We start from the raw sequence: 17,838 nt of genomic DNA on the forward strand, positions 1-17,838 counted from the left end.
CTTAGTGGCCGTAGTAGATAAAACTATTAATTATCCTACAACGACCTTTATTTATCTACACGTATATTACTATTTTAGACGAATAGTATTATTAATCTAATTCATTTTTAAAGTCTTTAACTCAAATCAAAATTGTTCGACTGAGCGCTCTCAATAACTTTCTCAAAGGTCTGGAAGTGAATTCGCGGCCTGTTTTAGGATAACTTTCCGCTAATATATTATTCTGCATGTGAACAGTTGTGCGTGCGAGCGGACGATCTTGATAATAGACTCTTAAAACTAACTTTACCATCGTGACAAAAATATCCAAAGTGAAAATAATGTGAGCCGTCACGGGACGCCTAGCAGATGTGAAACATGGACATTATTTTGTAAAAGTAATATGCAGAAAAGAACATATTGTGATAGGAACTAAATATGTCATAATGATAAAATAAAATATTACGATTTTTTCCAGATAACGATGACTTTTTATTGAATAAACATTTATTTTCATTAAATACAAAAATTTACGAATTTATTTCAAATCGTGACTACTTAAGTATCGCACAGTCGATTGCGCATGGCGACGCGTCGCCACACCGTACACACTACTGCATATAGACTGTATATATATACCATCGTATAGCGTGGCGACGCTGCATGCGTCGGCATGCGTCGCCACGCCAGAAATCGGTTTTACGTGCGGCTATAGATGTTTCACATCAAGATTTCAGAAAAATATTTCCTTTGGTTTTATTGACCCCTGTAATCAGGTCCATTTTAAGCTGGTCACAGTAGTGTTGCTACTCCTGAAGACTTAGATGGTTGTGTCATATGTACTTTAGCAGACATTCACTCCTTTCCAATGAAACGCAGTACCAATCTACACTTATTAGTGGATCGGAAAAGTCTATTGGTGAAATAAAAGCACCACATTTTAAGACAATACCCTAATATGTAAAAGTCGATATCTAAAGAGTTTTTTGAAACTGGGCTGCTCATAGAAATAGTTGGTCAATCTATCATAATCCAGCAATCCATCGCTGTTATGAGGATCAATTGAATTGAATTATCAAACAAACTGGTTGCCCTAGTTCTGAGAGCTCTGCCTTTAATTGTTGCTATCAATTGGTACGAGTATGAGTCCTTAGAAGGGCCGTAAATATTAATAAAGGGCGAACGCCGAAGCCACTTACTCCTAACTGATGCATGTAACTAGGCAGGGCCGGATTTAGAGGTCTAGAGGCCTTGGGGCAACAAAGGAGTGGAGGCCCCCTGGCCCCAAATTATTTTCCTAATAAAATTAACAATTTTTCAGTTGAGTTTTTCAATAAATATTTTATTGTGAAACGCAGGTAGATTCTTCTAGTATTCATGTTTGTACAAAGTACTGTAGATAAAGGTAAAACAGCGAAAAAAATATCTAAGGAAAAGATATATATATATATATATATATATATATTTTATTAGTGTTTACTAGTCGGAATTAAAAAAATATCCGACGTCTCTATTGTGGGGGCCCCTGTTTTGTGAGGGCCCCGGGGCTGCCACCCCTGTTGCCTTCCCTTAAATCCGGCCCTGTAACTAGGGAACAATATCAAATATGTAAGAACAACGAATTAAGTTAAATTCGACCTCTCACTATGCTTCATTTCTTCTATTTAGCCGATTCCTCATGACTGAGGGTCGTGACCATCAAGAACAGCCTTGTCTATGATGGTCTTCGATGTAGTGCGATTCTGTGCTATTTCTATGGAATGGTAGGTTTCATACCGATCTGCATATTACAAATTATGCTTTGACGGTGAATTTGCGAAGAAACATGAGCGTTTTAAAAATCTTTTTAAAGTTTAAGGATGTTTACCAATCTGTACTTTCCTCTGTAATTACCTACTGCGATTAAATGTATCTACCTAAATTCTTATTTGAGAAGAGATTTTTACCACTAACAGATTAACAGCATTTGGATAATTAGCACATAATAATGTGATCCACTTTAGGAATGACTTGAAGATAAGCTACTAGATAACCTTGGGATGACAAGATTAGCATGAGATAGTCCGCAATTTTCGTTAGGCGTAGAAAACAAATATGCTGAAAATCAAAACACTTACCACAAGCATAAGAGAGGTCAGCAATGTGGTGATCTTCCTGCCCCATCGGTCAGCAAGATCTCCGACCAGGAATCCACAGAAGATCGGCGGGAAGAAGGTAACGGAGGCCATCCAGGATATGGTGTCGTCGGTGATGGGTTCTGATGCTGGTCCGTCCGCTGCCTGGAGGATAGGCGTCATGGGTGACTGCCAGCCCATCAGCATCCCAAAGTTCAGCACGGGGATGGTTACTGTGGAAGATTTTTTATTGTTATGTGATCAGCAGTAGTGTAGGTAAATCGTGAGCGTCTCTAACAAGATTTGAAGTTGTGCCTTCTAGACTTTATCTAGGAAAAAAGTTATCCTAATAAATCAAGTCAAATTTTGAAGATCTTTGTTTCGCCAACTCATTTTAAAATAGATTTTGTGTATGAGTGGCGAAATGGACTCTTCTGAACATTGTATCCCTTTTTTACGTGGGAGAAACCTGCATGTTTAGTCGCGGGGGCAGCGAAGAGGATATGCCGGACTCCTACCGGCTAAAACCTCACGGTATTTCTCTGGTCTTTGTCGCAACCATTGGTATTCTAATACGCTCGGCCACGGTCAACATTGTGTCTCTTGCAGCGACCCGTCAGGTTATCCCCTATCTAAACGCATGTGATGAAAAGCAGGCTTTACTTATCAAAAATCTAGTTCTCGCTACTAATTTAATGCAGGTAAGTATAAAAAAAATTAACGTGTTTCCTTATAGCAAAAGGAAAATATACTTTATGCAAAATTCGGTCTCATTTTTTAAATCTTGATAATATATTTTTTATCTGATCATGTTGTCGGAATTTGGACCAACAAATATTTAATTAACTTAAGGAAATAGTGCAAAAAATAACGACTAGTCGTATATCCGCCATATGTCAAGAAAAGTGTATTGTGAATAAAAAATAACTGGATATAAATTTAATTTAATAGTTCATTTAAATTTTAAAATTGGTCGGGTAAGTAATTAACTTTATACGGTTCTAATAAAACAGGCTTCACATATTTATTAATCGAATTGTATGGCAGTAAAGTTGCACTGGGATTTGTTTAAAAAAAATATAGTGTGTGGCAGGCATAAGACTTTTAAGAGCTTGCGAGCGTACACATATAAAGCAGCAATTGTTTTGATCTGAGAAGGCGCTTCATTTTATTTATTTGTATAGATGATTGAAATCCGACCTCGCTATCACTTGATCCATGCAGGAATAATTACTAGTAAATTGCAGATGAACTGACCACAGTCGGTTCCAGCCAACTCGTATGATCCGGGCATTATCTGTTACATAAAATCGACGGTTGTCAACAACTGGTAAACAATAGTTAATTGTCGGGCCCGAGTCAAAGAATGATTGTAATTACTTCCGCAGGCGTAGCAGTGATGGCAAAGTTGTTTGAAAAACGACCTCTCAGTTGGAGGTCCGGGGTTCGAACTTTTTTTTTTTTTTTTTACGAGGGGGAAACCTTCAAAAGGTACCCGACGTTATGGGAGTGACGCCGGGTTATGTGGGACTTTTACCGCACTAAAACCCCCCCGGTGCCCGTCCTCGGCGCTGCGTAGAGGACTCTGGGATCTCCAAAGGAACGCAACCGGAGTCCTCTTAGCGCATAGCCCCGTCGGGCTCCACCCAGGTGAGCTTGTCGCTCGCCACACCGTCTGGTGTGCACAACGGTATGCGACCACACGTACCGCCGTCCTTCCCGGGGTCGCTGTCCGGGCGGTTTGAGCTCCCACTCTCATCACCGACAACCCCGGAAACCCCTTTTAGTCGCCTCTTACGACAGGCAGGGGATACCGTAGCCCTATTCTGGCCCCGGAACAACAGGGACACCGGGGTTCGAACCTGGGCACGATTGATTATTGGATGTTTTGTGTGTGTTAGAAGTTAATTATTATTTATTGTAACGATGAAGTAAATGGCGCCAGGATATCTACACGACAGATAGTTTTGAAAAAGTTCTCAAAGGTGCGTGAAGTACAGCGAGGAGCGATGGTGGAGCGTGCCCAGCAGTGGGAAAGTAGTGGGTTGAACCCGACTTTAGGAGGCAGAAGAATTTATGTATCATAAAGAATTTATGGATTTATTGCTGGGAGCAGTGGCGGATTTAAAAAGCAATAAGGTCTAGGCTGTACAGTTTTTGCCGCCCCTGCTTCTTTAATTGGCATGTTTTAGTTTCCCGTTTCCAGAACATGCTTCCCGTTGTTTTTTTTATAGAACCCATCGTGGTTCGAGTTTCGAAGTTCGAGGCACCACACCTATTTCAGCATAAAACACACACATGGGGCACATGGGGCACACAAGGGGCAAAAAGAGCTCTTATATAAAGCCGGCGAGGCATTGGCGACTCCTCTGGTGTTGCAAATGTCCATAGGCGACGGTGACTACTTTCCGTCAGGTAGCACGTCTGCCTAATCGTTAGTTTAAACTATAAAAAAAAAACACGCGCACGCGGCGGTTAAGCACGGCCACAGTATAAGGATCTATATATTTGTACTGTGATACGGCTGTGTTCTTTTGGAGCAAGGAAGATAACGAATCTGTGGTTAATATCTAAGGCTCCAGGGTTGATTACAGGTGTTCATGGGAGGCATTAACCACTTTCCATCAGACGGACTGCTTACTCCATTATTGCTAATTATATAAATATTGTTAGTAACGTCAACAGAAGATAGAAAATATAATTGTCAAATGAGGGTATTAACGAAAAAGGGGCGTTTAAAGAAGCACTGTAGATCGTATTCTGGGCAGTTATTTTCCGACTATTGTAAAGAACGTTACTCTGCCACTTTTGTTGTCAAATCTATAATTTGTATGCTTAATTGTTATTTTGATAACTTTGTAAAGTAAAATTGTGAAGTAGAACGTTCTCGGTTTATAAACGTTTGTTTTTAATAAATTCCTGACAACTATTCCTAATCTATATATATAAAAGCGAAAAGATACTCACGTTCAAAACGTATTAATCAAGGTTTTGACTAAACTACTAAAGCTACATTCATGAAATTTAAAATATGGCTTCATTTTATAATGTAGAAGCGCACTAAGAACGGATTTTTTGATATTCCACCGTTAAGGGGGTTAAATGGGGGTTGAAAGTTAGTATGAAAGTCGTCAGTTTTCAAGCAAACTGAATAAAAATTGGTATTTAGCTTTCTGATTTAAAGTAATAACAATCTAATCTAAGGGTTTTTCCAAAATCAACCCTAAAGGTGGTTAAATAGGGGTTGATAGCTTATTTTAAATTTTGCCATTTTGAAAGCCAGCACTATGAAAGTTAAACATTGCTTTACTAGTAATATTATATAAACTATACCTACTATTATACCATATTCTCTGCCAACTAAAACCAATATTTGCCATCTTGCAACCATATTAAATTTGTGACACCCATCTAGCCTGCAAACTCATGAGTGTACTGATAAGATGCTTGATAAATGATAATGATAAATGTTTGCTCATAAAAATTTACGACATTCATCTAAGACTTTGCTAAACATTGTAGAATGTGATAAAGTAGGATGACATCGTAACCGTGATATGAACAACAGAAGCTTAATCTGTATTAAATAAGTAAGAGCCATTTTTATAATACTGTAGTAGCAAACGAGCATGGAGTCTACCTGATGGTAAGTGGCTACTGCTGCCCATGGACATCTGTAATCAACCCCAGATAGGATTACATTCCTACCTGAGGTTTGCTAAAAATGCCCCGCTCCCCCTGATGTCTAAGCTATACAACATCTTAAAAGTATTTCTCCCTAACTACACCCTTCAAACCAGCAGCGCTTAACACTGCTGTTACTGAGCAAACATAGGAGTAGAACCATTTAGAATTTTACTGCCTTACAAACTTTATATTGTCCGTAAAAGCAACGATTTGCCGTCACTTTGTGGACATACTACTTACTCAGTTATTCGTTTTGGAAGTGAATTGAAAAATATAAATCAAAATACCTAAGTGATAAAATAAATAAATAAATATTTATTATTGATACTTGGAATTTAACTCCGATAAATTTCAATGATTCAATATAATAATTATCTATGCAGACATTAAATTTAAAATCTGCAATTCTCGCATATTATAATCAAGTAAAGAAGTGTTATGGTTATTTATGGTTTCACAGAATTATGCCTTTTCCTTGTTGTTGCAATTAAATTAAATATACAAATTGGGAAGAGGAAACTACATCACAATTATTTATTAACCAATAATGTTTAATCAGCACTGTATTGGAACTTAAAATGGAATAATTCTCCACAATTACTGTAGTAAGTGTTACTCCGAAAAGCTAAAAATAACATAAACAATTCATCATCATCAACATGGGTTGACAGTAATGGTACTGTCCCACTGCTGGGCACGAGTCTCCTCTCAGAATGAGAACGATTAGCCCATAGTCCACCGGGCTGGCTAAGTGCCAATTGGTAGACTTCACATACCTTTGAAAACTTTTTAAAAGTGAAAACTTCTTAAGCGACGTTGTGCACTCTTTGTGATGGGTAAAAAATGTTAAACTCGCGTCAGGACACGCGGCCTGATCGAAAATTCGTAAGACGGCAAAGCAAACTGCAAATGTCAAGATGTCATCCGGTGTCAGCGTAGAAAAAATATGTCATTTTTTACTTATTTTTATTATCCAGGTTATTTTGCGAAAGTCGGAATTGATAAATAACAAAGTTTTTCTTTTATAAATTCTACTTGAAACGAGCATGCGTAAATGGTCAAATAGAATTAAAGTCCTTGAGGCCGGCCACAAAGGCGTTAAGTTTCTTTATCTATTAACGCGTAATCGTTAAAGATTCAAGTAGATTGTGGTTAAAAACTAAGAATAGCACTAACGAAGCAAAACCTAAGACCTTGAAATATTTATCTAATAATAAACCTTTACGCTTGTGTTATAATATTTTTTATTAATTGCAGACATTTAAATAAGATTGACTAATTAGTACACACGGAATTTCAGGTGGTAGAATCCTTTGTGGTTCGACTTCGGCGGCACCACATCCATACCTATTTCTGCCTCATAAAAGCAGTGTTAAACGCTGCTGTGTTCTGGTTTGAAGGGTGTGGTAAGAGAGACATAGTTTTCCGGGGCGTTTCAGCCGTCTTCAAGGGTAGCCACGTATCTGTGGCCAACCTCAGGTAGGAGTCTAATCTTATCTGGGGTTGATTATATGGCCATGGACAGCAGTAGCCACTTACCATCAGGTGGACTGCATGTTCGTCAGCTACTCCTATTATTATATATTATAAAAAAATAAACTTCAATTTTATTTATTTGTATAGATTTAACAGACAAACCCACGAGTATTAACTAGTTTTAATTAAGCAAGATGCGAATGACGAGCTCTTTACCTACGTGTGTGTTGTGTGTGCGTGATTTTTTTTATGGATGTGCTCTGAACCTCGATAACCTCTACAATGTTGTTTGGTGAGAATATACTTTGCATATGGTTTTAACTGTCGATTAAAAATGAATCATCTTAATATTGATTTGTTATTATTTCGTTCAATTTGTAATTATTTAAAATTAAATTTAGCGCACAATTATGCTATCTTAGTAATGAAGGTGGTAGAACCCTTTGTGGTTCGACTCCGGCGGCACCACCGCCACACCTATTTCTACCTAATAACTTCAGTGTTAGGTGCTGCTGTGTTCCGGTTTGAAGGGTGTGGTAAGGGAGAAAGACTTTTCCGAGGCATTCCAGCTTAGTCCTCAGGGGTAGCGGCGCATCTGTGGCCGACCTCAGGTAGGAATATCTAATCCTATCTGGGGTTAATTACAGATGTCCATGGGCGGCAGTAGCCACTTACCATCAGATGGACTGCATGCTCGTCTGCTACTCCTATATTATAAAAAAATATAAAAAAAAAAAAAAGTGTGTGTGTGTCAGCTACGACGCACGATTGGAGTTTACTCCTTACGAATGATAATTATGATATATATCGAATAGAAAAAAGGGTAGGTAAATGAACGCATCTGCTAAAATGATAAGAGAAACAAACATATATCTGTAATTATTCGGATTATTTATATTACTTCAATAATGCGTATTACATAAAGTATGTTACAAAATAATATAAAATAGCGCCATCTAGTGGCAAGTTTTATAAATTGTAAGTTTGCAAGTTTATCAATCTATGTATTTTGGTTCCAAATATTATAATGGTAACTTAATATAATTGTTTATATTAAAGTAAATTTTAATATAATATAATTATTTATATTTAAAACAATGTTAAACGTTTTATAACTTAAAACTTAATAATTATAATTTCTTTGCCATCTATAAAATATCCTTGTTGCAATTTACGGATGAAATTTATATGAGACTCAATAAACATGTTATTATATGTAATTTGGATTGTTTCTGAATGTTTTATAATTCTAGAATTCATTTAAAACGTATTGCTAATTTTATATAACTTATTTTGAACATAATTCATTAGCAATAATTGTGTAATAAATATTAAATAATACTGTTTTGATTTTGCCCGTTTATCGTTGATAGATGGTGCTGATCAATAATGCATCCATTTTTATAAGTTAAATTAATATATCAGTAACTTACAAAAGCCTCTTTATGTTAAAAACTTATTTTGCTAATATTATATGTTATTCAATTGCTTGCTGATTTTATATGTTACTCTTCTTTAAAAACGTTCATAAAAGATTGTTAATCATATTATGGCGCCAATGTTCATATTTTTCAGTGTTTATAAATGATCAAACCTATAACTTAATTTATGCAAAAATGTAAACAAATTAGTTAATGACGTTTTAATGTTTTATATATTGCTAATTATTTTTATTGTAATAATTACTTTCATATGGGATTTGAACTTACTGTATTTTAAATTAATAAAAGCACTCTTGATTCATATTTTGGTTACCGTTACGCCTCAACTTTTCGTGTTACACTTGATTTTACTCCTCATAAAATTTCCGTACCGGGCCTTATAACTCAAATCGTTTCTTAAGGAGTAAACTCCAAAAAAAATGTACTTAGGTGATCTTATAAACGGCATCGTCAATACATTATAACCGACTTCCCGAAGGAAAGAGGTTATTGTCCTACAGCTGGGCGTGGGTCTCCTCCCAGAATGAGAAGGGTTTTGGCTAATGCACACCGTGCTGGCCAAGTGCGGATTAGTAGACTTCACACATCTTCGAATTTTTTTAAAGAACTCTTAGGCATGTTTCTTCACATTTTTTTCTTTCACATCTTTCAGTGATATATACGACATCTATATTTTATAAGTTTAATTTATTATTTATTTTACTTACTGTTATTTAATTTTAATTTTATCGAGAATTTTGTATTTATAATAATTCTCTAGTATTATTTATTAATTTATTATGTAAGTGATAATTAATTTCTAATAATCATTTAACAAAAAAATAAAAATTAGGATTCGAACCTCGGACCTCCAGTCAATACCGAGTTTTAAGCGTTATCGCTTAATGACATTAAAAGCGCTTAAACTTACCCAGTTACAAACCCCAAAGCAATGGTTAACGATAAAGGGAAACCCGTTTCGAAATGGAATGCATTTCACCATGACTCACATACTCGTTCTGTGCTGTTTTGCATTTATTGCAGGGGTCGAGCACTTCTCAGAAAGAAATTACCGACTAATACCTGGAGAGGGTCGGTGTACCGGTTTGCAGACAATTGTTTGAGTAAGCATTCGTTTAAAGGAATTATATATTCATATAAATATCACAAGATGGTATAGGTAAGTAAACGCTTTCTACACTCACAGCCTCAAACTAGGATTCCCCGTGAGTGCCACACACAAACAAAAACGAATACAAAAGCAACCAGACCCTGAAATATAACTTCCTAATCCAAATATCTGTCTTACCGGGGATCGAATTTGGAACCTTCTGCACGCCAAACTGTTATGGTGATTGTAGAAAGGTGATCCCAAAGGTTGTCTGGAAGAAATCGCTTCTAAGCGATAAGGCCGCCTTTTTGTATGCTATCTCATTTATTGTGTTATATGTATCTTATATGGTGTACAAATAAAGAGTATTTGTTGTTGTTTTTCCGCGGAGGTCGGTGATGGGAAGGTGACCATGGTTACATTGGCAACTATAAATATATTTATTTAATTTTCATAAACAGTTAATATGTGATAGCACAACTCCAAGGCCTTTCGGTCCTTCAGATGTGATGGGCCTTTTACCACTTCAGCGACTACGTTCTTCATTGAAGGTATACTTCTTTTGGCGCGTTTAAAAAATATATATAAGTAGGGCGAAGTTGCGCGCGTCGAAATAACGCACAAATTTGGCGGATCAATGTAACACACAATTTATTTATATATCTATGTTCGTCTGTAAGTCAGTTAATAGTTTTTTGTTAAGTTGATTGTATAAGAAGTATAAGTGTATGCAGGGCCGGATTTAAGGAAGGGGAAAAAAATATCTTTTCCTTGGATATTTTTTTTCGCTGTTTTACCTTTATCTACAGTACTTTGTACAAACATGAATACTAGAAGAATTTACCTGCGTTTCACAATAAAATATTTATTGAAAAGTCAACTGAAAAAATTGTTCATTTTATTCGTAAAATAATTTCGGGCCAGGGGGCCTCCACTCCTTTGTTGCCCTAAGGCCTCTAGACCTCTAAATCCGGCCCTGAGTGTGTGTATTATAAGACAAATTCTTTTTTATATATTTTATCTGTTGCAATTTTAATCGTAAATTATTTCGTATTGACGCACAATCGGATGTTATGTTTGTTTCACATTTATTTGGCCTCGGGTCAAGTTCTTCTGAGAAATTATAAAATACATATGGCTTAAATCTACACTGTAAACATAACTGGTTGTTATAGTGACTCAGTAAATTAATTCTTAAAAATGTTGAATTATGACGTCAGACAGCTGTTGGGAATTTTGTCTGATATAAAATGTCTCATACTTACATACTTATGTTTGTTGGTAAATAGGTTCTCTATACAAACATTTATGTTACAAAAATACTGAGTTAGTAAAAAGTTTGTATCTTCTAGAATCTTTAGTACTTATGTCATTAAAATTCCTATCAAAGTCCGTGGAAACCAAATAGATAAAAATACATAATTTAATATTTTTTATTTACCTAGGCATAGATAAAAAATATTTTGAAATTACGTTCAGTATATTTTAATTTTCTTAATTTTCAGTGAAGTTTCTATGCAATTCGGTAGGTCGGAGTAGACTCTTTCATGGTTCGACTCCGGAGGAACCATAGCCGCATCCATTTCTGCTCAATAACAGCAGTGTTAAACGCTGATGTGTTGGATTGAAGGGTGTGGTAAGGGAGGTATACTTCGAGGCATTCCACATTAGTCACAGAAGAAGCAACGCATCCGTGACCGAATCCTGGTAGAACTCTTATCTCATATTAATTAGGGTAGATTATATAGATGTTCATGAGTGGTAGTGGCTTATAGTTCGCGCCTAACAGCTAGTCCGCTCTGAAGTTGTTGCGAGCAGGTGTAGGCATACAATTTGCTATGGCGATGCGATTCATTTCAAGCAATATGTTCGTTCTATGCCGCGGCGTGACTTCGTCGCGTAGCGCAGGGTTTTCGGGCCTCGAGGGATCCCTCCTTGCCCGGGCAATCTCCTCAGTGGGTACACTGCCCACCGGTGTTGTGAACTGCCGTGGGGCAGCGGTGCAGCGTTCGGTCCTCTATGTGATCTGTGCCAGGCTGCGTGTGCATATTGTCAGTACTCCAGGTGGTGGAGGACACCTGCTCCTCGAGTTCACGAAGGAGCGACCGTCAGGTGGTCGAGCGTGGAGGGGCGCGATCCTCTCAAATGGGCATGTGGCCCGTTGTCAGCGCCTGCGTACATACGACGCGCCAATATGGCCACAAACCTTTTTTTTTTCTTTTCGAGGGGGAAACCTTCAAAAGGTACCCGACGACGTGGGAGCGACGCCGGGTTATGTGGTTTAAGTTAAGTTAAGTTGAGAAGTTAAGTAAGTAAGTTTTAAATTGTATAAATATGAATTGCTAATGGAAAACATGACGTGTGTTATAGATAGAGATTCTTTCGCCACTTCTTTGTAACGAAACACTTTGCGAAACGGTAGTAGATTATTGATGTTCAAAAAGAGTTCTGTAAGGAATCTACTTTGAATTAAATATTTTGGTTCTGATTTGGACATACTTAGATTATTTGAATAATAATTTATTGTGTGCTTTGGCTTTTTTAGGTTATAATATGTCGTACTATAACCTATTTCTGGCTTAAAACAGCAGTAATGAGGGCTGTGTTTGTTATGTTTTCAATGGGTTCGTAATATGGAGACAATCTAGAAAGGACTTCTACTGGGATTGATCACAAGTGGATGGTCCTTGGGTGGTGACTCATATGGCAAAAAAACTGTTATTCATTGGTGACTAACATGATACATTTTATGTCGCATGAATATAAGAAGTGGCGGTTATTTTGAAGTAAAGATAAACCTCATTTTTTAATTATTTAAATTACTATAAATATTTAATAATTGAATGCAATTTCATTAACATTATTATTATCATAATAAATAATAATGTCTCTATTTCTGTTTACATTTAAAATACCTATTTATTGCATGTAGGCACAGGTGATAAAATTTATTTTCTATTTAAAACATGTGTTATTATTTTCTTTGTATAGCCACATAATATAAGTTATTGAGGGTGGTAGAAATCTTCCAATACGTCACAGCCACCGTCGACCACACTTCTTTTTTATATAATATAGGAGTAGCAGACGAGCATGTAGTCCACCTGATGGTAAGTGGGTACTGCCGCTCATGTAACATCCGTAATCAACTCCAGATAGGATTAGATATTCCTACCTGAGGTCGACCACAGATGAGCCGCTACTCCTTAGGACTAAGCTCTACCACCTTCAAGACCTACTTTATTTATTTATATTAATTTCACTCATGAATAACGTGACTACGTCACGTTTTGAATGTGACTGTCCCGTATTTAAGCTCCGGTGTCCCGAAGAAAAACTCGAAGACACGAAAATACCGTTTTAGGAAACGAAACTAGCGATCTTTAGGCAGCAAAATTGGAAATAGGAAATATATATTTTGCCGTCATTTAAAGGATGCACATTTCAGATACGATTTTTAGTCTTCACAAAGCTTTTTTTACCCATCTGCGGAGGGTAATGTTTCGAGTGTGTGGATGTACTTATGTCTCGTTTTTTACACGACCTGCAGACATAACGCCTTTACGTATTTTAACATATGTATGCATGAGGGTTCGTGTAAATTATAGTAGTAACATGCTTCATTTTTATACAGTCGGGTTTATTCTTACTAATCTTATAAATCCGAAAGTAACTCTGTCTGTCTGTCTGTCTGTTTGTCTCTTCTTCACGCCTAAACCACTGAACAGATTTTAATGAAATTTTGTACAAAGATAGTCTGAGACCCGAGAAAGGACATAGGATAGTTTTTATCCCGGAAATCCCACAGGAACTGGGGATGGTGATCTAAGATCGATTAATCGGAGAATCGATCTTTTGGACCAAAAAAGTCGATTATTTTAATCGATATTAGTAAGGATTTAATCGTAAACTATGCATTTGATCAAGTGATGATCTTTAGCAAAGTTGTTGTCCATGAGCCCACGAAGGTTCCAGAGTTTGTACGTCCAATTTTCGCCAGATGGTGCCACTGTCATTCCAACGAAGGTACGAATTTACATTTTTATGTATGTTAGTATGTCATATTATTTTCTTTTAGACGCGGGTGAAGCTGCGGGCAAAAACTAGTTAATAATAGTTTATATAGTAGTGTAGTATAGTGTATATAGTCCATATTTGTTGTTATAGCGACCTCAGTATAGCCTAGTATATAATACGAGTATTTAAAGTGATTGTTACAGTCAGTGAGACGGCAGCCGATTAATCTGATATTGCAAACGTATAGACAAAGATTTAATCTGTATTCAAGTTCAGTCATGACTAGCTATGACCTTTATAGTCCCCGATGGTCATACTCCACCAAAACTTTCTGACTTACTGCAGATACGATCTTATTGACACGTGTTAGGCACTATGTTAGCGATCATAAGAGAATGAGGATATATTTACGTATTATTCGTGTAAAATACTAAACTACTTAAGGATAAATTTAATGAAAATAAGTCGGTATTATGTTGATTATCTTTCAATTGTGTTGCTTATTTGTCTCGTACGAATTCCAATATTTATGCAGAAACTGTATATTTTTCAATTTACGCTCGTCCCGCACATCTGGCGTTTATAGCGGTATGCGACCACACATACCGCCGTCCTTCCCGGGGTTGTTTGCTGGACAGTTCGAGCTCCCACTCGTACCCGCAACTCTGGAAGCTCCCTTTATTCGCCTCTTACGACAGGCAGGGGTTACCCTAGCCATATTATAGTCCCGGAACTACAGGGACAAGTACCATTTATAGTAATGAATACCTAATCATAGATGGTGACATATAATTTCGCTCTAGATATCTGAATATCTCAGTTGATAAATTGTATGAAGATAAGTTTCTTAACCAAGAAAAAGTTTGTTTACCATTTAACCTTACTACAATATCTTTCTTACGACAAATTATATTTGAAGCTAAATAAATATTTTGAATAGATATTCTAATGAGAAGTAAAATATTGTGAATTAACGGTAGGTAACAGCTGTGTTCAAATGTTAACTAAACTAATTAAATAAAACGCTTTCTACACTCACAGCCCCACACTAGGATTCCCTGTGTCGTGGGTCCCATGGACACACATAAAGACAAACACACAAACGCCCAGACCCAGAAACAGATATCTAAATCCATCATTCAGATATCTGTCTGGCCATGGATCGAACCCAGGACCCTCTGCGCGTCAGACCGGTATGGTGACAACTCCGCCACACGGGTTGTCAACTAAAACATAACTGAACAGTCTAGAGTATTATAATCTGTAGTAACTAAGTGCCTATATATTTGAAAAAAAAACCGTAATCATCTCTTGGACTATCTATCTAAGAAGCCAGTAACTTTAATTAAATGTAGGCGACAAAAAGATCGTTACCCACAACTCGTCGAGAAACGGGAGACGGGGAAAATTTAACCAGTTTTCTATTTATGTCGCATCGAGTGGGTATTTCTAGACTTACACTCAAATAAAATACATGTAATTGGCCTGCCAGACAGTAACTATAAATAGAGTAATGGCCAGCCTTAAAGTAAGCAATAATATATCCCCTGAGAGTTAATCCCTTAGTAAGGAAGGACTGTTATTAAATAATAACTTCGCAGAAAAATCTTATTATAGTCCGCGCCAAACTGCTAGGCCGCTCTGAAGTTACTGCAAGCAACATCTGCAGTCATACAATTTGCTATGGCGACGCGATTCATTACTATATTCAGAGCGGACTAGCAGTTTTACGCGGGCTATACCTGACATTATTTGACTTGCCTTTCAGATTAGATCATACTGATCTTAAAGTTGACGTACAGTATAAAGGTTTGTGACAATTTTTCGCTAGAACTTTCAATATTCTAGCATATAAATACGAGTATGTTCGAGTTACAATTTAACTTTATCATCCGCCGATTATTGTCTCTAACTAGGCATGGATCTCCTTTCAGAGTGACAGGGTTTAAGGCCATAGTCCACCACGGCGCCCTAGTAAACTAATTCTGAACTAAAAATGTAATCTATGTGCTGTAAATTGAGCAGAGGTTATCTTTATAGCTAGCAAAGACCTGGAACATAACCATGGTGCTCCAATGTAGATTGGTGAAATGTAACTTTACTCTTTATTTAGACATACAGACAGACGGTAAAGGCTCGTGTATATTGTTACATAATGATAGATGTACCTTTCTACATGAACTATTAGTACTTTGTAGTGTAGTAACAGGTACAGTTATTGAATGAACAGATTATTAGGTAAATGTTCTATAGCCAAATGGAAGAGAGGTCGACGGCGAATTTTATTTAACAAGAAATTAATAGAAATACGATGAATTGTGTCCTACTTTAAAATATATTATAATAGGTACAGTAGGTAGGTACGAAGATTTGGTCATTGATGTCCTTGGAAATCTTTAAAAAACCCAAGGTAGGATTAGAGTACAACCTGAGGTCCACCAAAAATACGTTGCTATGACTTAAAAACTAAGTTCGAACGCCTCGTGTGTCTCCATTACGTACGCTTTAAATCAAAACGCGATGTTTAACACTTCTTTAGGCAGAAACAGATGTAATGTAGCATAACTGTGGTGCCTCCCGAGTCGAACCACGAAGACTTCTGCTACATAACAATTAATAGTACTTTTCGCTAGTAATGTGACCTGTACCTAATTAGAAATGTAGGAAACGACGCGTCGTCTTTCTACCTTGATGTTTATAATTATAAATACGAGTGCAAACCGGTCCCAAAGAGGGTACATGGAAATATTCTATTTTAACCAAACCTAACCTAACCCAGCAGATTGGTACCTATATTTTCCATTATATTATAAAAGTAAGTAGCCATTGTCGCCCATGGACAAATGGACAGTAAATTTTATAATCAACCCTAGATAGGATTAGAATCCTACCTGAGGTCAACCACAAATGCGTTGCCTTACCACACTCTTCAAACTAAAGCACAGCAGCTTTTAAACTATCGTTATAAGACAGAAATAGATGTAGTTGTGGTGTTCACGATAATGTCTATTTATCGCTAGTGATGTGACCTGTGCCTAAGTAGAAATGTAGGAAACGACGCGTCGTCTTTCTGCCTAGATGTTTATAAATACGAGCCCGCAAACCGGTCCCAAAGAGGTTACATGGAAATATTCTGTGTTAACCTAACCTGACCCAACAAATTGGTATAATTTTTTATTATATTATAAAAGTAAACCATTGTCGCCCATGGATAAATGGACAATACATTTAATAATCAACCCTAGATAGGATTAGAATCCTACCTGAAGTCAACCACAAATGCGTTGCCTTACCAGTTACCACACTCTTCAAACTAAAGCACAGCAGCGTATATAACTACTTGTATTGTCGTAAGACAGAAAGATTATATATTAAACTGTGGTGTTAACGATGAAGTCTATCTATCGCTAATGATGTGAACTGTACCTAAGTAGAAATGTAGGAAACGACGCGTCGTCTTTCTGTCTAGATGTTTATAAATACGAGCCCGCAAACCGGTCCCAAAGAGGTTACATGGAAATATTCTGTGCGCACTGTATCCGCGAAATTTTAATTAATTTGTGTGATGAATCCTCTTCATAATCTAAAGTGAAACTTGTTTTTTTTATAGGTTATGTAGAGATTTTTTATCATAAATATGTTTTAGAAACCTGTTCAACTGTTTTTTAGACATGACATGACATAGACATACAATCATGTTAACAGAATCTATAAAAGCACAGTATAAGGATTTATATTTTGTATTGTAGCTAAAGATATTAATAATCTTATATAGAAAATTCTCATGTCACAATGTTAGTTACCGTACTCCTCCGAAACGGCTTTACCGATTTTCACCAAATTTTATATGCATATTCAGTAGGTCCGAGAATCGGTTATTATCTATTTCTCATACCCCTAAGTGATAAGTGTTATTCATCCTAAACATTTTTTTATTTATATGGCAACACAATGGTCAGCTAGTTTTTTTTTTATAAAATAAACGAGCTGTGTTTGTTAGTTTCACCCACGTTTATAATTGAGAATAATCTAG

The 17,838-nt window shown here is 36.6% G+C and overlaps 1 protein-coding gene across 2 annotated transcripts in view; it reads right to left on the reverse strand.

Moving 5' to 3' along the window:
* LOC140756428 (solute carrier family 2, facilitated glucose transporter member 8) overlaps positions 1-17,838 on the reverse strand; it is a 42,168-nt gene that overhangs the window by 7,828 nt on the left and 16,502 nt on the right. For both annotated transcript variants that reach the window (XM_073091930.1, XM_073091929.1), the window contains exon 3: positions 2,097-2,326. In XM_073091930.1, coding sequence (XP_072948031.1) covers positions 2,097-2,326 — 230 coding nt within the window. The remainder of the gene's footprint in view (positions 1-2,096; positions 2,327-17,838) is intronic.

The sequence above is a fragment of the Epargyreus clarus genome, unplaced genomic scaffold (genome assembly GCF_041222505.1).
Source record: "Epargyreus clarus isolate Ecla_fem2 unplaced genomic scaffold, WU_Ecla_fem_2.2 ptg000035l, whole genome shotgun sequence".
NCBI classification, from domain to species: domain Eukaryota; kingdom Metazoa; phylum Arthropoda; class Insecta; order Lepidoptera; family Hesperiidae; genus Epargyreus; species Epargyreus clarus.